General features: G+C 40.3%; 1 protein-coding gene across 1 annotated transcript; it reads right to left on the reverse strand.

Annotated features, from left to right (window-relative positions):
* Window positions 1-22835: 22835 nt before the first annotated feature.
* On the reverse strand, window positions 22836-23378 carry LOC126712324 (uncharacterized). The gene has a single exon (XM_050411622.1). The coding sequence runs from the start codon at window positions 23376-23378 to the stop codon at window positions 22836-22838; it is 543 nt and encodes a 180-aa protein (XP_050267579.1).
* Between the last annotated feature and the right edge of the window lie 3847 nt (window positions 23379-27225).

The following is a 27225-nucleotide window of genomic DNA, read 5'->3' on the forward strand; positions in this document are numbered from 1 at the left end:
TGCACTTTAGTAGTGGCTGTGCTTTGAAGATTTCAGTAGTGATCTGTAGAATAATAAGTTGTGTTTATTGCCAAATATCTATTTTAAAATTCCTGTTGGTCCCCAAAGCATTTTGAGATCGGTCTACAAGTAAACACATCTAGGAAGCTGGTTGTTTTCTGACAACCGATTTTATTTACGTAAAGTAATTGCAGGCCAGACTATGCAGAAGATTATTAAAGTAATAAAAACTAAGAATTGCAGTGTCGGTTGGGTGAACAAATTAGTTATTAGTGGTGTAGGGGTGCAACGTTTGTGTTACAATGCATCATTATTGGTTAGAGCAGCAAGCAAAGTAGGCATACACCTATTAATACTTTTGGTTCCGTTCCAATTCCTCGAAAAGAATATAAACTGCCGACTAAGTACATAACCATATTGGATATGTAATTGTCCATTTTGCGTATTTATCAGGAAAAGTACCCTATTCTTTCTTTATTTAAAAAAAAAAAAAAAATTTGAGAACATAACCATACTACCAAAAAAGAGAAGATAGATTTGATTTTTTTACTTTTTAAATTTCATCCTTGGACTAAGCTTCATTTTAGTGTTTTATTTTATTTTAATATGGGGTGTTAAGAGTCTTTAAACTTAATGTGCTGTTAAATCTAACATGGAAAATTTAATTTTTTACATATCTAGTAATTTTTTTTTTTTTTTTTTTTTTTATGAGAGATTACATGCTGTTAATTCCGCAATTTAAACTCTCATTTCCTTAGATCCTCGAACGCTTTGTACATGGAGAAGGGTCAATTCAAGCTCGAAATGGATTTATAGAATAATGTTCTCAGGCACTTTGTACATGGGAAAGTGTCGATTCAGCCCGAAATGGTTTTATAGAATAATGTTCACATGTATGCATTTTGCAGCAAAAGACAAAAAGTTGCATTGTTTTCCTAAAAAACCCAGCTTAAAAACCCATATGATGATCCAAAACTGTGAGAAGGAAAAAAACTCAATTGAAAGAGAGAGAGAGGTAAAGAACTAAGTTTAAAATGTGATCCTATTATTTTTTAGGTGAATTACCTTGGCAACATCAATTTTCTAAATTTTTTTTTTTTTTTTTTTTTTTTGTAGCAAAAATATTTCGAGACCGAGAGTGAGACTGTAAGAGACTTCAAAGTTAAAACAAAAGAGGAAAGAATGGCTTTAGTTTCCGAAGTGACAAGTTTGAAAGAAGAATGGGTGGGTGAAGTATTAATGAAGGAGAATGAGCATGTTAGTGTGTGTGTCTATATGTATATGTCTATATATATATATATATATATATATATATATATATATAAGTATTAAGTGTATAATAATAATAAATATATATTAAATATTGTTAATTTGATTCTCAATAGTTATAAACTTTTTATATATGGGTTGGGGGTTTTGTTATTTTTATTTCCTAAATTTAATACATGGAAGCTAAACTCACATTATTTTTAAATTTTTCTTTATATATTTTTAACTGAATATTTTTAGTTAAGAAACTAAATTTTATTATTATTTTATTTTATAATTATTAATTAATTATTTATGATATCACTAGTTTGATCATTGGTTCAACTCCTGCTGAATCAGAAAACCAAGAATCACTCTCTCTTTTGGTTTTTTGAGTATCAGGAATAATTATTGGGGGTATAAAGAGGCATATTTATGGAATTTCACATGAGAAGTATGCTAGGACCAAACAAAGCAGGTGATTGGTAGAGACATCTGTCTTCTTCCTGGCCACCTCTTGGATTTAGCGTATACGGGGAAATATTTGGCACATCAGAGGGGAATTGCATATAAAAATTGTTTGAGGATTCCAGGATTTGCCTTTTTCTATGTTAAGAGGCTCATAGGTCATAACAATAACCTTTTCAATCATGTAAAAAATTTATTTCCTAAAACTTTCCAATTTCAAGCAGAGCAGTTTCCTTCTAGGAGTAAACCACAATTTTCGCTATTCTGAATCTCATGATTGTTTTGGTATATATAAAATATCAACCACCCTCCTTCCTCAGCAATGTTGGGCTTATCTGAAGAGACCCTTTAGTTAACGAAGCTGTCATTTTGAAAGATTTGGAGTTTAGCCTTTTGTCATGTTGTTGAAACTTATGCTCCCTGCTCTTACAACTTCTTCATGAGAAAGATCTTATTATTACAAAAACAATATTGATAACATTGTTTATCTGTACACACTGCGGTGCTAGAAAAAAAAAATCTTTAACTTCTAAATAGTCTTACCAATTCCCCTGTGGCAGGAGAAGTACCATACAATATACGTTACTCTAGAATAGACTAGAATCTTGTTCAATTAATTGAATGTAAAGTACACGAAGTCAGGTGGTTGGTACTTGGTACTCTTCATTATATGAACCGTTTCAGTGTGTATATTTATTTCTTCGGTTCATGATAAACCACAATACCTACCTTTGACTAGTAATGATTAGTACTAAAAGTGTAGTATATTTTGGTAATTGGCTGGTAACTTGGTAGGGATCTTTTTCAGAATTGTGGGCTATGTAGGGATTGTTTTCAGAATCCTATGGGAGATAGGTTCCAAATGAATATTTTATCTACAATTCAAAGCAGAGAGGTGTGTCGAAGTTTCTTGTATGCAATTTACAATCAATAAAAGTATTTTAGTTAGGGCCCATTGTAGACTTATGTGCTCGTTTCTGTGGTTTAAAGAAAAGGTCTCTGTTTTTAGCCGAAAAGATTGAAAAACAAAATGGTATTGTTTTCTTGATTTCTTGTAATATTAGAGTTAAGAAACTATTAAGAAACCTCCCGCTTGTACAGGCCTCACTGGAAAGAGAATTCAACTAGTGAAGGTGCCACTATTTACGAAGCGCAGGGTGCACGCTTACATTAAAGATGGGAATTGGGGAAATTAACTAGTGATTAATTTGTTAGATGAGTTGGAAAAATTAGGGGCAGTTTGGTATAGTAGTTTAAGTAATATTTTTTAGTTTTTAAACAACATTACACATATTTTTACACATTTTTTTACCCACACGTATTTCCAAAAAATATCAACAATGTTACTAGAACAATGTTATCAAATGGTTCCTAAATGATAAGAGCCTCATCTTCTTGCTTTCCAAAAAAAAAAAAAATTCTATTCATTTTCTAATATTTTAATACGTATTTTATCCTCATATATTATATTGATTATCCAGCAGCGAAATTTGGTAATGGATTGGAGTCATGGTCCCTTCTTCTTCTTTTTTTTTTTTTTTTTTTTTTTTTTTTTTTTTTTAAGTCACTAATCTTTTATAAATAAAAATAAATTTTTTGTGCTTGGATCCCAAAAATTATGAACTCCCTTAAAATAAAAATTTTAGATCTCTTAAATTCAAGTAATTTACGTGGGTGTGATTTTGTTTTTGTGTGTTGGTCTATGTTGCAAGGTTCTCTTAACATAGGAGTTGTGGGAGGTAGAAAATATGCATGAAGGTATGATTGGAAACTCATCATGACAAGACCAGCAACGGTAGGTTAGCCCTGTAGGACCTAGGTACCGTTCTTAACTATAAGACTTAGGTATTGTTCTCAAATACCAATCTATAATGTCCAGTCAATTGGTGTCCCTTCAGTCAGGGGTAGCCTCATAAGGCAATGATCTCCCCCCACCCCCCAAAAAAAAAAAAAAAAAAAAAACTAGACTGCATGTGCGAGTAAGGGTGTAAATACCCCCTTCATCAACTGGATGTGGGGGGTTCAAAACTCAAAGTCTCTCTCTCTATTGTTAAGAATGAAATTGATTTAAGTACCAGAGTGCTTATCGCCGCCTAGCATGGTATTGCTCATTCTCCTTGCAAGACCTAAGTTGTGCTAAACTTCAGCAAAGCTTCATTTTCCCCACCAAACAGAGTTACAACTCCGATAATTAATATGTGCGAGTGCCAAACTCATTTGCATTTTAGTGGAGAAGCACCAATACCAAACTAGCTCCAGTTTCAGACTCAATTCATGGAGTTACTACCAAATCATCCTCCCTAAATTTTCACCACTTACGATCATGAACCCATATTTTCTTTTGTAATCCAGGATCATACATCAGACTACTACTAATTTCACTTTCATCGGTGATGATTGTGGTGCGCCTTTTATGTTGTTTGGCTTTGATCCATTCTGTTGTACCATGGCCCGTGATTCTGGGGTAGGAGAGCTGGGGCTGACCTAAGTGAAACACGCCTTAGGTTAGTTTGCACACAAGTTGGGCCATCCTAATACAGACGTGCCTTGGTTGGAGTATTGAGTGTACAACATGCCCACGGTAGGAACAATTGTTATAGATATTATTACAGAAAATACAACACGGCAGAATAACTATAACATTTGACAAATAATATAAACGCCTAAATAAAGGGAAAAAGAAACCTAATGAGGTTATGGCAGAATAATACAACAATGGGAAATAAGATTGCAGTAAGTAGCTCAATGACAAGGTAAAAAGTTAATCGTTCATCAATCATAAAAGTAAAACTTGTTTGCCAAAGAAATGAACTTAGTTTCTTAGCAAATGCAAGTCCAAAAAGGAAACTAATCTCAAAGAAGGCTTCTGCCACAAAAATTATGCATTTTGGAAAAAGGACTTAGGTGGCTTAAACTTTAATTCTTAATTTCTCAGAAAGTGGGTCTGTCAAGAGGGAGAGAAATGGGTAGTCTATTGATGTATGCTTTTATTTCTATCACTTATGCTTTTATTTTTTTTTCTCTGGTTTGTTGTGTTTTCTTTCTTTTCTCTCTTCTTCTTCCTTGTTCTACCTCTACTTCTCCCTATGATGATAATACTCCTTTTTCTGATGATTCCTACTGTTCGCAGCTACCACCCTTTATATTGTCTGTTGTTTGGGATTTACCATTTTTACCCCTCAACTACTTTTGGCCCCTTATGGGTGTCCTTCCAAGATTGCCACTGGCCTGCCGGTTACCTAGCCACTACCATTGCATTGAATATGTTGGTTGCGCCACTCCTCATTCCAGGACAAAAATGGTTTGTCTTGTCTCTTGCGTCCCTCTGTTCTCACTACTTTCATATGGATAAGGATTAAGCCTTTCCCTCACCTACCTCTATGGCATGCATCAATTGGTCCTAACTCATTTTTACTTCTTTTGGGTGAGATGTCATCCTAGCAGGATATTTCTCCCAAAAAAAAGTTTAAGTGGGAACCCCAAAATAGATCCGCCTCTTTCTCCCCACGCTAGACCATATCCTTTGATACCTTTGACCCGTGGCCCACCTCCTATGTATTGACTGGAGTGGTGGTCAACTACGCTATGAAGCGAGCTATGTAATTGACCTTGCCTAAGAAGTTGCGAATCTGTTTCTCAGTTTGTGGTGTCGACATATCCTGGATGGGTTGGACTTTTGCTGGGTCCACTTTGATCCCTTTTTGGCTAACTATAAAGCCAAGTAGTTTCCCTGAACTAGCTCCAAAGACGCACTTGTTAGGGTTTAGTCTCAATCTGTACTTGATAAGGCACTTGAATAGCTTTCTCAAATCCACCAAATGGTCCCTGGTAGTGTGGGTTTTGGCAATCATGTCATCTACATAGACTTCGATCTCTTTATGCATCATATCATGGAACAAGGTTACCATGGCTCACTAATAGGTAGCATCGGCATTCTTCAAGCCAAATGGCATGACATCATATGCATAAGTTCCCCAATGAGAGGTAAATGCTATCTTGGCTTTGTCCTCCTCGACCATCTTGATCTGATTATAACCTGAGAAACCGTCCATGAAGGAGAAGAACCTGTTGGTGGCGGTATTATTGACCAGGGTATCGATATGTGGCAATGGGAAGTTATCCTTGGGGCTGGCCCGATTCAAATCCTTGTAATCGACGCACATGCATACTTTCCCATCTTTCTTAGGCTCAAGAACAATGTTGGCAACCCAATTTGAGTAGGTTATTGTAGTAAGGAAATCGGCTTTCAACTGCTTTTCTACTTCTTCTTTGATCTTTAAATGATCTTAGATTTCATTCTTTGAAGGGTCTGCCGTACTCGAGGGCATTTAGGTTTAATTGGAATTCTATGCATGACAATCTCAGTATCTAACCCTGGCATATCCTGGTAGGACCAAGCAAAGATCTCTTTGAATTCCTTGAGTAGCGCTATAAGCTCAAGCTTCATGTCTTTAGGAAAGTTTACCCCAATCTTGACGGGTTTTTCATTCTCGCCTTTGTCAGCAAGGTTAACCACTTCTGTCTCTTCTATGTTGGACTTGGACACTTCGCTCTCTTTGTTTAGAGCTTCCAAAATATCACGAGGCAGACTCGAAATTTCCTTTAATCCTTCAATGTCGTGTTCCAACTCTATTGTCTCATTCATGTCATCAATATCCTCTCGTTATAGCAACAGGACGATGTACCCGCTTGGGAATTAGAATAGATCCTACAGAATAGAACATATACAAGGAAACATAAGACAATTTGCACACACATATTCATAAGAAAGCGAGTAAAGAGATAAATGCAAAGATTTTCTGAATAATACGCTGGATGATTTCATTAGTGGATTATAGATAGGGGGATAACAAAGTTCATGCCTGATAATGATAAAAGGGAAATGCAAAGATTTTTTTTTCTTAGAAAATAAACTAGGAAATGCAAACAAGGAATGCAGGAAATGAGAAATAAACATGCAAAATAAACTAGATATGTTATTCCAACTCTCTCAAGCAATTGGAGGACCCAACCACACGATAATGGAATACTTCTTACTCAACCAGTGCAACCACAAAGTAGGGCTTGGCGATTCAATGGCCTACTGTCTCACCTGGCACATAGGGCCTAATAGTAGAAGTTAGATCATCCTCTAGGGATATGATGGCATTCACTGAGAATTCTTCTAGGCAAAGGTGGATAAGACACACTAGATCTGACTCTTCCTCGCATGATTCCTGTGTTGCTTCTGATCTGATGACCTCGACCAGAGCCAGAAAAGTGATCCTGATGTGGGGAATAGACATCCCTTGGCCCATGCACTTCATTTTCTTCCCTCTGGAAGCCTGAAAGAGTTCTTCATTGGAGGGGTCGTAACCTAAACCGAAACCTTCTTTGTTGTTCGGGAGTTCAACCAAAGAAGCCTTCTCATGTCCTACGACACCGAGGCCTTGACCTAACTGATAACCAAACTTGAGCATCTCCTTGGCGGCCATTAAAGTAGCTGAGGGCCATGCTGGCTTGAGTTCCAAAGCTCTAGAAATCATGGAGACTAGCTCGAAACTGTAAAAAGTTGCCTCCGGAAAGGTGTTAGCACCAATGTAAGGAACAAAAGTCTCTTTGAAGAAAGGGGTTCTTCAGCCATAATAGCGACCATCAGATCCTTGGATGGGAACTTGAGTCTCTGATGAAGGGTAGAAGCAACTACGCTTGCGACATGTAGCCAAGGCCTTCCGAGGAGCATATTATAAAGGGAATCCACCTTGATGACTTGGAAGTTGACCATGAAAGACATGGGGCCAACTCCAATGGCTAACTCGATCTTGCCTTACGCCTCCCGAGGAGTGCCATCAAAAGCTTTAATGATCATGGTGGTAGGGTGGATAAGAGAAGTATCCACATCCAAACGCTCCAAAGTGGACATTAGGCAAACATTCAGGGCTAACCCATTGCCAATTAGTATTTTGGCGATGATCATATCCTCACACTTTACTATAATGTGCATGGGCAAAGTGTGGTCTCTACCTTCCAGTGGTAGTTCATCATCCGTAAAGGAAATCTAGTTGGTGGCCAACATTTTTGAGACCATACCCTTAAAGGCGGATTCTATAGCACTTATAGGAACACGTGTCTCTTTCAGGACCATCAAGAGAGCATTGCGGTGAACCTTAGAGGATAGCAATAACGCCAAGATGGAAATCTGAGCCGGCAACTTGTTTAGCTGTTGAATCACACTGTACTTTGAGTTTCTAATAACTTTCAAGAATTCCTCGGCTTCTTTGGTTGTGACCTTGCTCCTGACAAGTTTGGCGGTACCTTTACCAATCTCTTTCCTTCTCTTTTCTAGCTCCTCAAAAGTATAGCAACGGCCACTCCTAGTAAGCCCAGATAGACCTAAAGAGATATTGGAGCTGATCTTCTCTTTTTCGGTTCGAGTGCAGATCAAGGACACATTGTATTTCTAGGGGACACGATGACTATCTTTAGAAGGGAACAACTTCGGCACGTGAATGATAACACATTCCTAAGTCTGCAAATTGGGCATTATAGAGAACGTCTTCGGATTAATGATCACTAGACTTGGCAGAATGGCTTTAATGGCCTTTGAGTCGGACACCTCAGAGATTCCTAAGGCAGGCTTTGGCAAAATAAGAGATCAAAACCTTGGATAGTAGGAACAATAGCAGTTCCCTCCTAAACTGATGGTGAAGCTGGCCCTGTGACCGTAGGCAATGCAAGAACTAGAGGATCAAATCCTCCAATGGTAGGCGGGGTTTGCCCTTTCCCTGAATCTCATGACCTTGAATCCACAGGCGATTCTATGATCTCCTCAATGACTACTAAAGAGGACGGTGCTGGAGTAACCTAGCCAATGCATTTCAATAAATATTCGTCCCAATCTTTCCTTGACCCAACTGATATAGCATTGCAATTGGCTTCCGACTATGTAAGTAGAGGACACAGGTTGATGGCCATACAATCGCCTCTTCACACAATTTCTCTTTCAATCCAGATGATAATGTGCTCAGCTAGACTCTGCAATTGTGTTCGAAGCACTTTACAATCAAACAAGACATGATTGTCTTCACTATTACAGAATGAGCAGATTCCTCAATCAAATCCTGGGGTCCCCATGCCTCTAAGGTCAAGATGGCTCTCTTGGACCAAGGCTTGAAGCATAGCCTTCCATGGGAATGATGGGGAGGAGAAATTCGGAGTCCTCTCTTCCACGGTAATGATGGCATTCACATTTCCTTCCTGATGGGGAGGCAAAGGGTTGGTGATGATATTCGAAGCGGCTGCATTATCGAATTGTATCAACTTGTTATCAATAAGGTCCTAAACACGATCTCTTAGCTAGTGACACTCTTCTAGGGTATGCCTTTTGGCCTTAAAATGGTGTTCGCACTTCTTGGACAAATCAAATCCTGGTAGAAGAGGACCTTCTCTGGGCCTCTAAAACATTGGCATCACCAGCTTCCTTTCTAGTAGGTAAGCATAGAGATCTGCCATGAGCATGGGTAACGGAGTGTACTTCTGGTTTTTCCTCTTAAAGGGACCAGGTTGGTCCAGCCTCTTTCTCTGATTAAAGGCTCAGCTAGGTGCTTGAGCAAACTGATTCTTGTTGCTGATAGGGTCTAGCAGCTGGGGTAGCATAGGCAGGAGTAACACCCCTAGGCCTTTCTGATGCATTATCAACCATATGAACATCAGCTTCCTTAGTCTTGTGGCCGGTCATTCTCTTGACTTGTTATTCAACCATGGAACTCAGATACTTAGCGTCCATGATCTTCTTACTCCTAATACCCTCATCAATGTGCTCCCTAATAAGGATGAGGCTAGCAAAATGAGGGACTTGGGTGCTAATCATCTTCTCATAGTAAAAAGGCTTGAGGTTATCAATGAACCACTTGATCATCTCATTCTCCATCATGGGGGGTTACACTTGTGTGGCTAGCTCATGCCACCTCTAGGCATACTCACGGAAGGATTCCCCACTCTTCTTTTCTATCCTCTGAAGAACTGTGCGGTCGGGGGCTATCTTGGTGTTGAATCGGTAGTATTCCAGGAAAGAGTTGGCCATTTCCCTCTAGCTCGAGGTCTTTTCCGATCTCACATACCATGTGGTCGCAGGGTTGGTCAAACTATCAGGGAAAATCTGGCAAAGCAGAGGGTGATTATCCCCGTAAGGAGCCATCTTCCTATAGAACATGCGCAAGTGAGCGCAGGGGTCTCCTGTACCATTATACTTGACGAACTCTGGTGCCTTGAACTCTGGTGCCTTGAACTTGACGAACTCTGGTGCCTTGAACTTGAGGGGCATAATAACCTAAAGGAAGTTGGTCAGATTGCCTAGATCAACGCTTCCATGGACGCTGGAGCCCTCTATGATACAAAACTTCTCGGCTAGAGTTTCCATTTGGCTCTTGACTTGGCCATACCTAGATTCGGGGTTTTTGTCCTTAGAAGGATCTGTTTTCTGGTTATTTCCCTGGGGCGGTACATTGTGGCCTTGATCTTGTACTGGCGGAAGTTGATTTTCATTCTCGGTTTGGGGACCCCTTTGACTGTAACCAGAAAAGTTTAGTCCTCCTCCTACAACCAGTTGTTGCATCATACGCATCATTTTTACCATTTGCCCTTTCAGAAAAGCAATCTCCTAAGCATTTTCCTCATAGGGAGAAGTACCACTAGTAGACAACTCTCTTGCACAAGATATAGTGACAATGGGATCACGGCGTGGTAGTAGCTTAGCTTTGTTTCTTTTTAACAATCTTTTGATCCTTGGAAAGTGGGAAGTGAAAGAAATGGGGTGCGTTTGACGAAGTGGAAACACAACACCAAAATCAAGCTAGTTTATGCTCTTGCTATTTAACACGCACTTATCATTTTCAGAAAAATTTGGCTTTGCACCCTTGCTCGGGTATTTATTATGGTGAGTTTCTACTATGATGCGAGATTAATGCACAAGATTGGCAAGTAACCGAAACTTTCATGACATGCTCAACAATGCGGGATGGACCCTCTTTTGATTTCATGCTTGTACAAAATTTGCTTTTACAATACTAGGCTTATCAGCTCCAATAGTGGGCCTTTTTACATGAAATATAACTGCAAGAAAGAACTCGGCTTTTGACATTGTGGACTTCTCAGGGAAGCCCTTGGACACTTGGATCTCTTGATAATTTGGACAGCATGGATCTCTCGGACCTTTGGATTTATTGGGGAAGCCCTTGGCCTCCTAGCAATCTTTCTTGGATCTTCCTTGGATGAAATCTTGGACTCATGATGTCTTGGGATTCTTAACAGTTTTCCAGTAGCACCTCCCCCTTGAACAGAGTTTCGGTCACCTACCACAAATTTTATCTTTGCATAATTAGGTGATGGAACCAATTAGTGTATGCGTGAGTGCCCTTGTAGGGTTGTAAACCCTTAGGGATAGGGTGTGACGTACAAGCAATGGGGTTGCTTTTCCTAGGGTTTGATCATGGATGTTATGCAAACAGGATAGAAGGAACCTGGAGTAGAGCACAATCTCTTTGGCGCAAGCAAAAAGGGCGCACCTATTACAAGACACTTTCCCCTAACCTCCAGCCCTATAAGGGTATCCTTTCCTAGGCATGGATGTTCACTATTTAGGTTTCACCTAGTCCTGATAGGCTCTGGGCTTGATCTAGTCCTCTCGGGTTTGACATAACTAGGCCAACTGTATGCAAAGGCTTAACTGGTAGGTGGCTCTTGTCTTAGGGTACTCAATCGCCATACCCTCCCTTCATGGAAGTTATGGGGTAGGAAGGTTCAAGGGGGCCTTTTCAGCAACTCCTGTCCACCTATGGACCCAGAAGTGCCTACAACATCAGCCCCGAATCTAACTATGGGTAACACTACCGATGTGTGTGTCTGGGCATCTGCGGATGGGGTGATGAAATCCCCAAAGAGATGTGACTACGCCAGCAGTGCGGAGCCTGGGTTTGGCTTAAAAAGGGTGTATATGTCATGCATTCCTTAATGAAGGGGAAAGACTTTTTCAAAGCACAGCAAATGTATATATATATATATATATATATATATATATATAGAAAATAGATAAAGGTTTAGTGGAAATTAAATTTTGCTACCATATGTTTGCATGTGAAGGAAAAATGTAAAGCATGTGAGGAAAGTGATAAAGCCCCATGTTGAAAATACCTTAAAGCCTCCCTTTTGGAAAAAGATTTTTGCTCTTTTGAAAATATTCTACTAGGATATAGTAGAAGTCTTTTTCAAAAGGAAAGCCCTAGAGGCCAATGCCAAGTTTTGTGTTTTTGAAAGCCAATGTCCAAAGATTATGGTTTTATCAAAAGCTCTAGAGGATAAAGTCTTATCGATCCCCAGTGGAGTCGCCAGTTTGTCGTCGCCCAGCCTCAATTGGGAACTGCAGCGGAAAGACCACCGCCACCATCATGGGCCCTCGTTCGACCACCCGCCGTGGCGATAGATCCTACGCACGCAGGGCCCCATTGGAGGGCCCCTCTCGATAGTGATGGTATGCGTGTGTTCGTTGGGTGCTCTCTCTCTCGGTGGGGGAAGGTAGGTCTACCTTTGGCGTGATGGCAGGAATTTGGGCTAAATTTTAGGTGATTACCAAAGGTAAGTGGAGTCGCCACCAATCATTGGATTTTTCTAAGGTGTGATTGGTCGCCTGTTTCTAGTTGATTTTATTACCGATCCTAGGCCAATAAAAAGATCATTTTTCCTAATCTAATGTGGATGGAAAAAAATCTTGATTCTTAGGTCTGAAAGTTTAGTTATGTGTGGGGAAGGTGTTAGGCAGCCCACAATGCCTGTCCAAGGATAGTCTTTTGTTTTAATAAAACCTTAATTTTCGGAAAGTGGCAGTAAAAATAGGATTTTGGCATTGGCTTTTGGGGCTTTGCATGCATGGGGGCTTTAAGGTTTGGCTTTTGATTGGGTTTAGTCCCAATCTATGCTTTCCTAAGGCATTCGGCAAAGTACCAGATTTCCACAGCGAAAACCCGATGACATGTCACCTTACTTTCACAGCGGAAATTAGGCATCGCTTTCCTTAGGTGACACGGACTGTGAAAATCATACCGAAAGGGGGCGAGCAGGTATATATATACATAAGTCATGCATAATGCAAGCTCATAGAGTAGGAAAGTAAATGCCTACATGCCTAGAGCATGACCCAAAATATAAGCGCAGGAAAATAAACAGGGGTCGCCATACTCTAGAGATGAGGATGAATGGTACACGGCATGATATACCTAATACAAACCATCTAGGAGAGAAAAGGAGGAGGAAGGAAGGGGTTTAAAAGAGTACATAACCAACGGGAAAGGCTAAACTCCTAGATCTACTGACTGCAGCCGCTTGGCTCATATCGACATGCTCACATCCTTGCCCTTTTGCTTGTGCTTGGGAGACCGTGCCCTAGCTCCAGGTGTCCTTGCTCCATATGTGTACATGCAATGGCAAAGACAAGAAATCAGCAGACAAGCAATGGAAGGAAAAAGTGCAAAGAGCATATGAAAGAGGCATAAAGCAGATAAACGTGATAGACATGGCAAGCATAGCAAGAAAGTAAGCGAACAAGTTAAAAGGCACACAAGCAAGAAAACGAACAAAAGGTGGTGTCTGCGGGAGGACAAATGTAGGTTTAGATCGGATGTCCATAACTTCATTGTGTTGAAGTATGGATGATACACTAGCAAGCAAGACTTATGCATGGACATGAAAGCAAGCGTGTAAAGATGCCTAGAAAGCCAACGGGTGGCACAAACAAGCATGGTAAGCATATCATCGCATGGAACGGAAAAGGGGAAAGGTATGCCTGAAGCAACTGGCATCGTGGTGATGCATTCTAAATGGTTACATCTAGACAAGGCCTCGTGGGTGTCGAATGTAACCACACAACTGCAAACCCACTGAGGATGTCAAACATGACAAAGCCTAGAACAAGAGAGGCTAACACAAGCGTAAAGCATAGAAACAAGCAAGCATAGACTTGTAGATAAAGATGATCCAAACCCTTTGATGTAGGCCAAGGGGTATGGACAATGACAAAGACCATAGGGTCTAGATCAGGTCTGAACCAATAGGCCAAAATATAAGAAAGAAAGATAAAGCGACAAAAGGGCTACAATAGCACATGGCATGACAAACATATCCTAGGTCTAGGCATACAAACATGGCATGGAGCGCACAAGCACATGGAATATAGCAAAAAGCATGTAGAGAACGTAGATCCAAGCACATAGGCATGTGAAAACATAGATGTAGACATATAGGCATAGAAACATGCACGTAAACATATAGAAATTTAGTGCAAAGACATGGTAGAACATGGATCCAAGCATATAGACTTGTATGGATACGGATCTAAGCACAAAACATGGCAAAAATCACATAAACACAGATTCGAGAAAAGCATAGCCAACAACACTATACAAGCATGTGAGAAAATAACCCTAATCATCAACCTAGAACAAAAAAAAAAAGGATAAAACTTGGGAAAACATGGCATAAAACCCTAAGCATGTAGATTTAAAAAAATAAGCATGTAAAAATGTAGATCTAAGCATGAAACATGGCATAAGACATAAAAAGCATGGAGATTTAAGCTAGAGACACAAACAAAGCAAGAAACATGCTAAAAAAGCAATAAATCGTATTATTAAGGCATAAAAGCAAAATAAAAGCTTGAAAAAAGATTTAGAAGGTTAGGGGTGTGGATGATGGCTAGAAAAGCTACATCCACACCCCTAAACCTCAAATCCAAAGTGTAGAAGCAAGGAAATGAAGATTGGGTATAAGAACAATACCTTGTGTTTTCGGTGAAGAGAGAAGAATCAAGAAACTTTGATGTGTATTTTGGGTTTTTTTTGGTGTTTGGAAGAGAGAGAAAAAAAAAACGTGTAGAGAGGCTAGGCAGAGGGCGAATTTCAAAAAAAAAGTGTGTCCTCTCTTTCTGTGGGGTGCCTAGGGCTATTTATAGCCCTAGGCGCGTTTTTCAAGGTGGCAGCCCTCCTCAAAATGTGTGGATCTGCACACCCCTGGAAATATGTTGATTTTTAGTTTCTAAAAAGGTGTGGAACTCAAAAATCCAACGGCTGGATTATAAGTTATGGCTTTGGGAAGTTAGCGGTGCATCAATCGGTGCGTTAACCTGGTTTTTGTGATATCTCGGCCGTTCTAACTCCGATTTTGACCCATGAATAGTTGTTGGAATGAGAATTTGATAATATTCATAATGGCATTGGTTTCAACTTGTTCCGACGGCCGGATCAAAATTAGGGTTTTTATGCCCACCCAAAGTCAACTTCGTGTCAAACTTGGTCAAAGTGGCTAAAAATCTCTGAGAAGCTCGGGTTTGATGAAAAAATATGAAAGGTGTTATTTCGTGTGGATTTTGACCTTGTTTGACTTTCAGCCTAGGTTGACTAGGGGCATTTTGGACATTTTAGTTAAAAAAAGAACTTTGGGTACTCCGGTGTCCGAACGGGTTGCGCCACGTCATTCTGGATGTTCTCTTGGCCCCATGGGTGGAAACTAATATTTTTAGATTTTTCAGTGTTTGGCACGAAAATCGAAGGCGAACAAAATACAGTATTAACACCCATCAACCCACTTGCCCTTCTTACTGCTTGACCATCCTTAGGCTCCTTGGCATCCTCGAGCATGGCCCATGGCCTAATACTCTTACTCAGTTTTTTTACTCCCACCATAGCCCCTCAAAACTCCAATTTTTCTCTCCTTTGAGGAAAGTGGGGTTCTGATTTTAGGTTTTTTGAATTTCCCATGCTCAATGAACCTCCCCACGTGGGAACGTCTTTTCACTTGCTATGAACACATTCTTGTCGCTTTAGCATCTGTGACGTCCCATTAATTGCTTCGCATGACACCCTGTCCCTCATGTTCTTTGGTGCAATGAGAATCCTACGGTAGAGGTTTTTCATAGGGACTTGAGTGGGAACTTTCCCGCTCATTCTCTCTTCCAATATAAAGTGTACGAAGAATCAAGATCCTCCATTTTCTAAATCTTCAAACTCTCAAGAAGCGGTCTGAGGTGCTCCTTCCTTATACTTTTGTACGTACTCTTTAGCTCGCATATTGACTTTTAGGACCCTTTCCTCCTCTGCCTCTTGTTCTTCACCTCATTCTTTTAACAGTCCTTTCTTACTTCTTGGATAGGTAGGTTTGCTAGTTTAGTGAATACTCCCGAGGGTATAGAAAATTTAAGGCCCAATACAATATACCACCTAGGGTCTCTATACGGCATTGCCTTCAAGGAGAATGGCAAGCTCTATGGTCAGAGGGGGGGGGGGGGGAAGTGGTGATCCCTATGATTGCCTTTATAAAGGGAGGGATGAGGATCCCCACGGGGAGAGTGACTAGGGATTTTTTGATTACCCATAGACTCTGCCCGACTCAATGTTCCCAAAACCTATTTAGGATACTAGGTAGTGTGGATGCCCTTAATGACAAGATGGGAGTAAATCTTACCCATCACGATGTCAATTGGGTGTATAATTGCCAACACCTTAAAAGTATGGGATATTACCTTAAGACTAGGGTTCCCGAAGTTAGGCTCATCTCGTGTCTCCCGAATCTAATAAGGACATGGGCCAAGATTTTTTGATTATCTCGGGTGAGTGGCATGATGATCTTCATTGTTCGACACGAGAAGGGAAACCAGGTGGGGTATTTCAGGCTTAGGCTCCTTGTATTAACATTGAACACTTTAATTTCATAGTTTCTTGCTTCTTTTCTCATAGTTCAAAAATTTATTTCTCTTTGTCTAATGAACCCTTTCTCTAATTACACCTTTGTTTCTTGGATTTTTCCAGATAAGAACTTCACAGCCCCCAATTTCAACTTCGTTAATGAGCCCGACCTTACCAGGATACTCAAGTCCGAGATTTTCCTCCATACGGACAGACAGCTGCGAGCCACCCTCGTCATCTTCGGATACAAGCCGATATCGACGAGCTTTCAATCTTAGAAGTACGTAATAAAGGAGAAGGACCCCCGATTGCAACAGATTAACATCGCAGTGCCCAGGTTCCTCGTCAGCCCCTCCACTTGAAGGTACTCAACAAGTTGAGTTGCCCAATCAGCGAGTTACCAAAGAAAAAACAACCTCTTCAGATCCCGCTCTCGAGGAAGAGACAACTAAAGTGATAGAGGTTGTAGACTCTAAAGAGGAATTTGAGGTTTTTAATTAGCCTTCTCTCGCTTACCCTCTACTCAAGTAAGTAGTAGTCAAGAGCCATCTGACGTTTTAGAAGCCATGGTGCTCCAAAGGAAAAAGAACACCAGCCTCCTCGAGCTGCTAGAGTCACACTCTAGAGGATCTACTCCTGAAGTAGCTATCCAAACCTGGCCTCCAACTCCCTCCTTACCCATACCTCCCTTCTTGAACAAGCAGACAAGAAGAGGAAGAGGGATAAAAAAGGGAAGGAAGTATCCAAAGAAGGCGAAGTTATTCTTTCCAAAGATTTTGAACCCCAAAAATGGGCAAAAATTGCCAAAAGGGCGCTCGCAAAGGAAGTCCTCGGCTGAGGGTACCGTTGCTGAGATGATATCTGAACATCGTCCTAGGATTTTGACCTGGAACCCCCCTTTCGAGCTGGATGAGGCCCCTCTCCCAATGGACTCTTCCATTAGGGACTTCCAAAAAGGCAAAGCCGGCTACGTGGCTAATGTCTTGGAACAGCCTTTACTCCTTCCTCAAGACATGGCTAACTTAGGGACTCTAAAAAAGCTCGAGGTGTTCCTTATGCTGAAGAGGGATTTGGCCATGGTATGTTTTTCAGACCATCCATTGTATTGTTTTATATATATATATATATATATATATATTTTTAATACTTTAGAAATTCACTTTACTACTTTTTCCTAGGCTATCCAAACAACAAATATTGCTGAAGAGTGGGTGGATGATGCCCATGCTCAGTTAAAGGAGGAGGAGGCATGCCAGATAGCTGTTGTCAAGACACTAGACATGGCCGAGAAGAAGATCAAAGACCTTCGCGCGAAGTTGATTGAGGCAGATAGGGAATGAAAAAGCACCGAATTTGCCATGGCTGGTGCTGAGAAACAGGCCGAGGATCAACGTCTACAGCTACGTAGGGCCGAGGAGTAGCTAACCATTGCCCGCGAATAGATCGAGGCTCAAAAGAAAGAGTTGGAGAAGAAGGAGGAGGCACTCGCTCAGACTAAGCAGTCTGGCTATGACACTGGGGTAAAGGAAATAGAAGATATTCTCAAGGCCCAAGTTACAGGAGTTTGCCGAAGCTATTGTCTCCAAGTGTGGACCGAGGCGTTGAACTTGGCTGGAGTAGGAGCTTCCTCGGATTTAAGTAAAACAGAGAATGTTTTCTACCCTCCAACATTGTGAATAGCAACCCCTCCAACCTCTCAGGCAACCACAACCCCCAAGGTTCCCCCAACTGCCCAGCTTGTTGACAAGACCCTTGCCACTGCTTCATCCACTGCCAAAGTCTCTACAGCCACTCAACCTACCAGCATGGGTACCATAAAAGCTACCTCTGAACCCACACAAGCCTCAAAAGAGAAAGAAGCTTCCCAAGGAAAAGAGGTTACTTCCAAAACCACCTCAGGGCCTCCAAAAGCACCAAAAGAGAAAGAGGCTTCCCAAGGGAAAGAAGTTGAGCATTCAAGTCCACCACCCACAACCAATGCTGACCCTTCTCCATCCACAGGTAGGTAGAACTCTACTATTCCTCATCATCCTTGTTAGCCTAGCACTTTTGTCAACTTCAACCTTTTTTTGTTGTTTGTTATTTGTTTGTTTGTTTGTTTTTTTTTTTTTTTTTTTTTTGGGGGGGGGGGGGGGGGGCGGGGGGAGGGTAAGAGAATGCCCTACGGTGTAATGTACTCCCCTTGTTTTTGCAAGGAAAAACTCTATGACTCAATGAAAAATCTCAGTTCTTACTTAATGAAAATTTTCAATTCCTTTGAGGCATGTGCTACTATTCTATTTTTTTTAAAGCATAGTACACATTGTTATCGACCTTATCTTAACCATGGCTACATTTGAATGTATAAAAATGACTTGTAGGTCCCCCAAAGATTGTTAATTGGCACAAAACTATTCTAGTATATTCACAAATACCCAAGCAACAAAGCAAAGGAAATACTTAATAAAATACTTATGTTCCCGAGATTGAATCAAACGAATGGTGTTAATGCACTCGAGGTGTGTAATCCGAGGAGCAATGCATAATGAAATTATGCTTATCACCAAAGAATATTTCATGGATATTCTTTCAAATTCTTTAAGTGATGGTTATGGAGATTTCTTCAATTTGGGTGCTATACTAAGAGTCTCTATTATCCATTACTGGTAAATTAGGTGCTAATTTACCCAAGGTAGGTGATCCGTGGAATCGAACCTCACCGAGGTTCTGTTTAACACTTAGAAAAGTAAGAAGCATTAATTTACCCAAGGTTGGTGGTCCAAGGAATCAGGCATAACCGAGGTTCTGTTTAACACTTAGAAAAGTAAAAAACATTAATTTACCCAAGGTGTATGGTCTGAGGAACCAGGCATAACCGAGGTTCTGTTTAACACTTAGAAAAGTAAGAAGCATTAATTTACACAAGGGATGTGGTCCGAGGAACCAGTATAACCGAGGTTCTGTTTAACACTTAGAAAAGTAAAAAGTATTAATTTACCCAAGGTATGTGGTCCGAGGAATCAGGTATAACTGAGATTATGTTTAACACTTAGAAAAATAAAAGGTATTAATTTACCCACGGTATGTGGTCCGAGGAACCAAGCATAACCGAGGTACTGTTTAATACTAAGAAAAGTAAAAATCAAATTGAGCAACAATAATGGAAATAAAGGATGGCAAGAGTGCCCTTCATTAATAATAGTACCTTCGAAGGTTATTTACATTCCACGATCGTGGTACAACATTTTCATCTAAATCTTCCAAAAAATAAGCTCCTATCCCGACCATCGAATTCATGCAATATAGCCCCTCCCAATTAGGTCCTAGTTTCCCCCAAGATGGGTTCTTTGCAGCCCCCACCACTCTTTTCAACACTAAATCCCTTGGTGCTAATGGTCGAACCTTCACACCCACATAATATCCCTACTTGAGCTTTTGTTGATAATGTTGCAACTAGACCATGGCCATCTCTCTTCGTTCGTCGATTAGGTCCAAGCTTTTCTCTAGTAATTGATTGTTATTGTCAAGGGAGAACAAGCTGGTCCTTAACGTTGGAAATCCAATCTCTAAAGGGATCACTGCCTCGAACCCATACGTCATGGAAAAAGGCGTTTTCCCCAGTTGACTGACGAGGAGTCGTCCAATGTCCAAAGAACATATGGGAGCTCTTCGACCCGTCTACCCTTTACTTCATCCAACCTCTTCTTGAGCCCACTAATGATAACTTTGTTGACTGCTTTAGCTTGTCCATTCCCTTACAGATAGGCCAGGGTTGAATATCTGTTCCTAATGCCCAACTCATAACAATATCCCCTGAAGGCCTTACTATCAAACTGAAGCCCATTATCCGAGATGAGCATATAAGGAAATAGTCAATTCCTCTAAGTAGCCACCTTCAGTTTCCCACAGCCTTGGGAAATAGCCCTACAATATCCAGGCCCCACTGTGCAAATGGCCACAGACTAGACAAAGGATTCAGCACACCCCCAGGCTGGTGAATGATTGAAGCAAATCTCTGGCACTTATCACACTTTTTAACATATTCTTGCGCTTCTTTTTGCATGCTTGGCTACTAGTAACCTTGAGTAAGAGCTCTGTGTGACAATGATCTGCCCCCTGTATGACTTCCACATATTCTTTCATGCAATTCCTCCAAAAGTGGCTCCATCGCCTCGGGATGGACACAAAGCAAGTATGGCCTTGAGAAAGAGTATTTATACAACTTTTGTTTCTCGGACAGCTAGAAGCGAGGAGCTTTTCTTCGTATCTTTTCTGCCTCCCTGTTCTCGAGAGGTAATACACCCTCTTTCAAGAATAGAACTGGGGTCCATCCAACTAGGACCAACCCTAATCTGGAGTACCCCAACTTTCCTCACCTCCTCCTCGGTAGGCCTCACTAGATCTTCAACGAGGATAATTCAAGGAAGGTCTTGTCTTGAAGAGGTTGCCAAAGTTACCAAAGAGTCTACATGTGCATTTCTACTTCTCGAGACCTATTGTATGGAGAAAGACTCAAAGCTAGATTGTAACTGCCAAGCTTTATCCAGATATCCCTGCATCCTCAGGTCCCTGGCCTCCAGCTTTCCTTTTACTTGCCCAATGACTAGCCTTGAGTCTGAGAAGAGCTCAACTGCCTTTCCACCCAACTTCCTGACCATAGCTACCCCAATTAGCAAGGCTTCATACTCTGCCTCATTATTAGTAGCCGATAAGCCCAACCTCAAGGACTTTTCAATAGTGATTCTATCTGGAGACACTATCATTATTTCCACTCCAAATCCTTTTTGATTAGCCACACCACCAACATATAGCTTCCAAGGTGAATGTCCATGTAGAGAAACTGTTGAAACTTGTTCTCCCCCAAACTCTTGCTCCGGCCCTGATCACTATTGGAGGCTCAGTAAACTTTGCCACCAGATTTGCAAGAACTTTCCCTTTAACCACATTACGAGGCATGTACTTTATATCAAATGCTCCCAAAGTCATCCCCCATTTGGCAATTCTCCCCATATAATTGGATTTTCGAAGCAATGACTACAAAGAGAGTTGAGTGCGAACTACAACTGTATATGCTTGGAAATAATGGGAGAGTTTTCGCGTAGCATGCACTATAGCCAAAATGGCTTCTTCCAAGGGTAGGTAATGAACTTCTGCCTCTTGCAATGACTTACTCACATAATAGATTGGCCTTTGTACCCCATTATCCATCCTTACTAAAATCAAACTAATTGTATGAGGCCACAGCAATGTAGGCGAAGAGGACTTTTTCCTTCTCAGGTCTGGACATAATGGGTGGTCGAGATAGATACTCCTTCAATTGTTGGAAGGAAAGGGTGCATTCTTCATTCCATTCAAACTCTTTCCACTTGTGTAAAAGTTGAACTGTCTGCTGATTGGAAGATAAATCTATTCTAGGCTGCAGTCAGCCCAGTCAACTTCTGCACCTCCTTAGGATTCCGAGAATGTTGTAAATCATTGATCGCTTTAATCTGATCAGGATTAACTTCAATTCCATGATGGGTGACCATGTAGCCCAAAACCTTACCAGAACTAACATCAAAAGAACACTTGGAAGTATTGAGACGCAACTTATGTCTCCTGAGCACCTCAAATATACTTCTGAGATCACTCAAATGCTCGGCCACCACCTTGCTCTTCACGACCATATCGTCAATGTAAACTTCGATATTTTTGCCAAGCTGAGATTTAAATATTCTAGTCATCATCCGTTGGTAGGTAGACCCAGCATTTTTCAATCCAAAAGGCATTACTTGGTAATGGTAATTCCCAGTGGGCATCACAAAAGTTGTCTTCTCCTGGTCAACCAAGGCTAATGGTATTTGATAATACCCCTGGAAGGCATCCAAAATACTCATCCAAGGATGACCGACCGTAGCATCCACAAATTGGTCTATCCTAGGAATTAAGAAAGGATTCTTAGGGCAAGCTTTATTCAAGTTAGTAAAATCCACGCAAACTCTCCACTTCCTTAATTTCTTCTTCACCACAACTATATTGGCCAACCATTCTGGGTAAAAAAACATCATTAATTGCCCCTACGTGCTTAAGCTTCATCACTTTTTCTTTTATAGCCTTGGCGTGTTCTTTAGAAGAGTGTCAATGTGGTTGCTTCCTCGGGGTAATGGCTGGGTTGACATTCAAATGATGACAAATGAAATTCGGATCTACCCTAGGAGCTTTATAGGCACTCCAAGCAAAAACGTCTACATTCCTTCTAAGGAAAGCTAGCAATTCCTCCTTTTCCTGATGAGGCAATTGGACTCCAATTTGGAAGTATCTCTCTGCATCAGTATCAATAATGACATTCTCTAATTCCTCGAACTTCATCCTTTTATCTGTAACATTCGAGGACACTTCTACCTCCATTAATTGCTACAAGGCCTTCTTAGGGATTCCCAAGGATTCACCCTCGGACTAGTATTTGATAGCAGCAACCAAGCACTGCCTTGCCATGGCCTGACTTCCAATCAACTCTTCAACATGGTCCTCAAAGGGATAATTCACCTTCAAATGTAAAGTTGAAGATATGGCTTCCATGGCATGAAGCCATGGTATTGCCAAGATGGCAGTATAAGGGGAATAAGTATCCACCACAATGAAATTTACCTCTACTACTCTTTGGCCCACCTGAAGAAGCAGTTTAATCATGCCCCTTGGGACAACAGTCTTCCCATCAAACCCTACCAGAGGGGAATCATAGCTGACTAGATCCTCGGGTTTTAACTTAAGTCCCTTGTAAAGATCTGGATACATAATCTCTACACCATTGCCTTGGTCTACCAAGACTCTCCTTACATCATAGCCTCCTATCTGAAGGGTAACCACTAAAGCATCATCATGTGGCTGATAAGTTCCAACTTTATCTTCGTTAGATAAGCTCAAAGCGAGTTGGGCTTGCATCTTTCCCTGTTTAGGTTCAGGGAATGGATCCTCGGTATGTGAACTTGATACGGACATGATCTTAGACGAATACGTGCCAATCCGACCTGGGGCCACCAGGATTACATTGATTGTTCCCAGGGATGGTCTTAAGGGATTCTCTCGTTGATGTACTGATCCAGCTTGACTTCCTTGCACAGATGGTTGGTACAGGAACTACTTCAGCTTCCTGACCTTGACCAATTGCTCAAGATAATCTCGAAGAGTTCTGTAATCTTCCGTAGTGTGCCCACGGTCCTAATGATATTGGCAATAAAGACCTTGGTTATGCTTAGTAGGGTCTCCTCCCATCTTATTCAGCCACTTGAAATATGGTTTATTCTTTATCTTATCAATGATTTGGTGTACAAGTTCCCTAAAAACTATGTAACTGTTTGAGCGGTAGATTGCCCCACAAGTCTTGGAAAATCTATCCTGGGTCTGTTGTTATTATACCTTTTCGACCTGAAATTCCTTCGGTCAGGGGGGGTCACTTTAGCTTTTCCCTTCCCTTGTTGCTGATCCTTCCTCGACCCGTTTGTACTCGTCAATTCGGTCCATCAACTGATGCATGCTCCACGCAGGCTTCCTGATCAAGATTTTTCTCAAATCATGCTCAGTAGGGAGACCAACCTTAAATGTCCTTATAGCCACGTCCTCGAAATCTCCATCTATCTCTTTGAACATTTCCCAATATCTGTCAGAGTAAGTGTTTAAAGTCTCACCGTCTCTCATTGCCATTGACAACAAGGAATCTAGGGGACGAGGAACTCTACTACATGTAACAAATCAAGCCCCAAAGGCCCTAGTAAGCTCTTGTAATGAGCTGATAGAGCCATCCTCCAACCCATCAAACCATCTCATCGCAATAGGTCCCAAGCTAGACATGAATACTTTGCACATGAGGGCCTCGTTCCTCGAATGCACAACCATCCTCTAATTAAAATGGCTAACGTGTTCCACCGAGTCTGTCCTCCCATTATAAATGGTAAAAGTAGGTTGTGTGAACCGACGACGAAGTTTTGATCTTTCAATCCTCCGTGTAAATGGTGACTTTGAGATTTGGTGTAAGGCTCTACTCATTGCATCATTTCCCAAGCCCCTATAGGCTAGACTTCTACTCCTTTGCCTATGATAACGTTCCTCCCTATAGGAAAAAGATTCACTAGGAGGAGTTCTTAATTCTGGTCTGTAGCTGTCATCATTTGCTAACTCGGATCCTGAGCTTGAAAGAGACTCCCTCCTTTGCTTGCGACATAGTTTTCTACTCAAATGATCAATTTCCACTTGTAGGTTTCTAGTCTCTTCCCCCAATGCGATACATGGCTCCCAATTTTAGAATGACTCCTACTGGTGTGAGTTGTGTGCACACTTACTTCACGATCTCTCCTCCGTTCCAGGTTAAGAAAATGGTCCTGGTGTTGAGATCCCATAGACTCTTCTCGATTTGGTCCCGAACCCACCATGACTACACGAGACTATGAGCGTCTTCCCAGTATTTCCCACAGACGGTACCGATTGTAAATGCTAGATTTGACCCTCAGCCTAAGAAGCGTGAGTGATAGCCTAACAAGCCCACAACAATAAATTTGTTAGAGAGTGGATTTTATAGGTGAAGACTTTATGAATCAAGTATGGGCTACAGTAGATTGGTTTAATGCTAAAATGATTGAGAAATATACTTTGAAGAGAAAAACACTCCTCAGTCAAATCCGAGGAAAACAAGTTCTTATATTTATTCCAACTGTTTCTAAGTACGAGTTCTTTCCATGTATTTTTTTGTAGGTGAGATGCCCCATCCTTCATGGAGGCCCTCCCCTTATATAGTCTTTCCCTCTCCTTTCATCCTAGCCTTCCACTTGTTGATTAGGTAGATGATCTCTTGGATGCTTGTCCCATCAGAACCTTCCTAGAGCCTTTATGTGTAGCTGTAAGGTTGAATATCACTGTTCAGGCATCACTTCCACATAAATGCTACTAGTTGGTTAGGTGCAGAGCATTTAATGTAGTGGTAGTAGTCTTCTTCTCAGATATTTCTTAGTTCACTATTGACTCCTCTCTCTGTCCTTTTGCACGATATTTGCTAGGTGGTCGGGCTCCAGACTCTCACAACGCTTCCCGAGGAAGTTTGGATCCTCTAGAGACATCACTTGTTTGTTGTTATTGGCCCTTATCTTCTGCCCATCAACCCACTTGACCTTCTTACTGCTTGACCATCCTTGGGCTCCATGGCATCCTCAGGCATGGCCCATGGCCCAATACTCTTACTCAGTTCTTTTACCCCCATAGTGTAGTTTTTCATAGTGAAATTGAGTTCATAATAAAAGCCTTCTAGTATTATCAACAATTCTAAATTAAATCAACAGTACCTAAATAATATTTATCATAATATTAGACTAAATCATCATAATATTTTCAAAATTAACTAGTTTTTGTTTTCATTAGAAGGGGGAAACATTTTCATTGTCCCTTAAAGGGGAAAATAACAAGAGTCACTACCAAAATAAAATCCTTCATTGCTTCTTATAGATCTAAAAATTTTCAATTTTTTTTTTACTTCAAATTTACAACAACAAATAGCCAATATAACCCCAATGTATTCACATAATGCTTATTCAACCAAATACCAAAGCACAAACAATACAACATACAAATGAAAATATTTCCCCAATATGAAAATACATCTTGGCTGATAAACCTTTGCAATATCTAAAACTATTCCTCACCTACATCAGAAATTTTTCTATGTGCATTAAATTATGATATGGGTTTTGTACCTAAGATGATAGAGAGATGATCGCTTGAGAGATAACACCAAATCCAAATATGTATAGTTGTGGATCTGCGAGGAACACTGAAGTTAAGGAGGCCAAAAATGCTGATTCTGAACAACCTGTTTTGGATATAGCATTAGTGAAACTCAATAATGACAAAATCGAGTTCACTTTTTAAAAAATCCCAATATAACTCGATACTTTAAAATCGAGTTGCAGACACGAAAAAAAATTCGTAATATTGAATATTATTTCAAATTCGCATAAAACTCGGTCTTACAAATATCAAGTTCAACTTTGAAATTTTTTTTGAGGAACTCGATTTTACTAAAATCAAGTTCCAATTGGATTTCTTTAATTGGGAAAAGCCACTGTTGCTTGTCCAGTGTGGCAAAAACTTATCTAGAACTCCATAATCATAAAATAAAGTTACATTGAAACTTGATTTTCTAAAAATCAAGTTTCAAAACAGGGACATGGTGCTTAATAGTTTCAAAATAGGAACAATTTGTTGGATATTTTAAAAAATAAGGGCAAAAACCCATTTTTCCTGAGATTTATATAGACATGGGGTGTTAATATTTTGGACAATTTATACCCATCAATTATTATAAAAGGATTCATTTTCATTCTTGATTATTTAACTCTCAAATGATGTTTTCATTAAAAAAAAAAAAAAAAAAAAAAAAAAAAAACACTCACCAATAATGTTAGTTTTCATTCTATTACTTTCCTTTAAAATATCCAAGTATTTTTTTTTTTCTTTTTGAGAGAAAAAAATCCAAGTAATAGAAAGAAAAATATTTATTTTCTTTTCATTCTCTTCCATTTTTGTTTCAATTGTATTAATGTAATTTTTTATTTATTTATGATTTGGACGGAGGATTCTCCTCCTTTCGTAGTAGACATTGTTGAATGTATCGCATTGATCGTGATTTACCTTAATAAGATTTCTCTATTTCTTCTCAAAATATATAATACTAATATTGCCGATTTTCCAATTTCGTAACTATGATTCACCGCCAATTTTTATCATAATTTATGTTATTTTTTCCCCCTGCCAACTCAGACAGATTTGGTCCATTTTGGAGACGAAATTCTTTTGCATTTTA

Source organism: Quercus robur, chromosome 1, assembly GCF_932294415.1.
Source record: "Quercus robur chromosome 1, dhQueRobu3.1, whole genome shotgun sequence".
In the NCBI taxonomy this organism is placed as follows: domain Eukaryota; kingdom Viridiplantae; phylum Streptophyta; class Magnoliopsida; order Fagales; family Fagaceae; genus Quercus; species Quercus robur.

Bases quoted from the DNA above. Each gene is read 5' to 3' on its own strand.
- LOC126712324 (XM_050411622.1), bottom strand. From the start codon at position 23,378: ATGTCCGTATCAAGTTCACATACCGAGGATCCATTCCCTGAACCTAAA.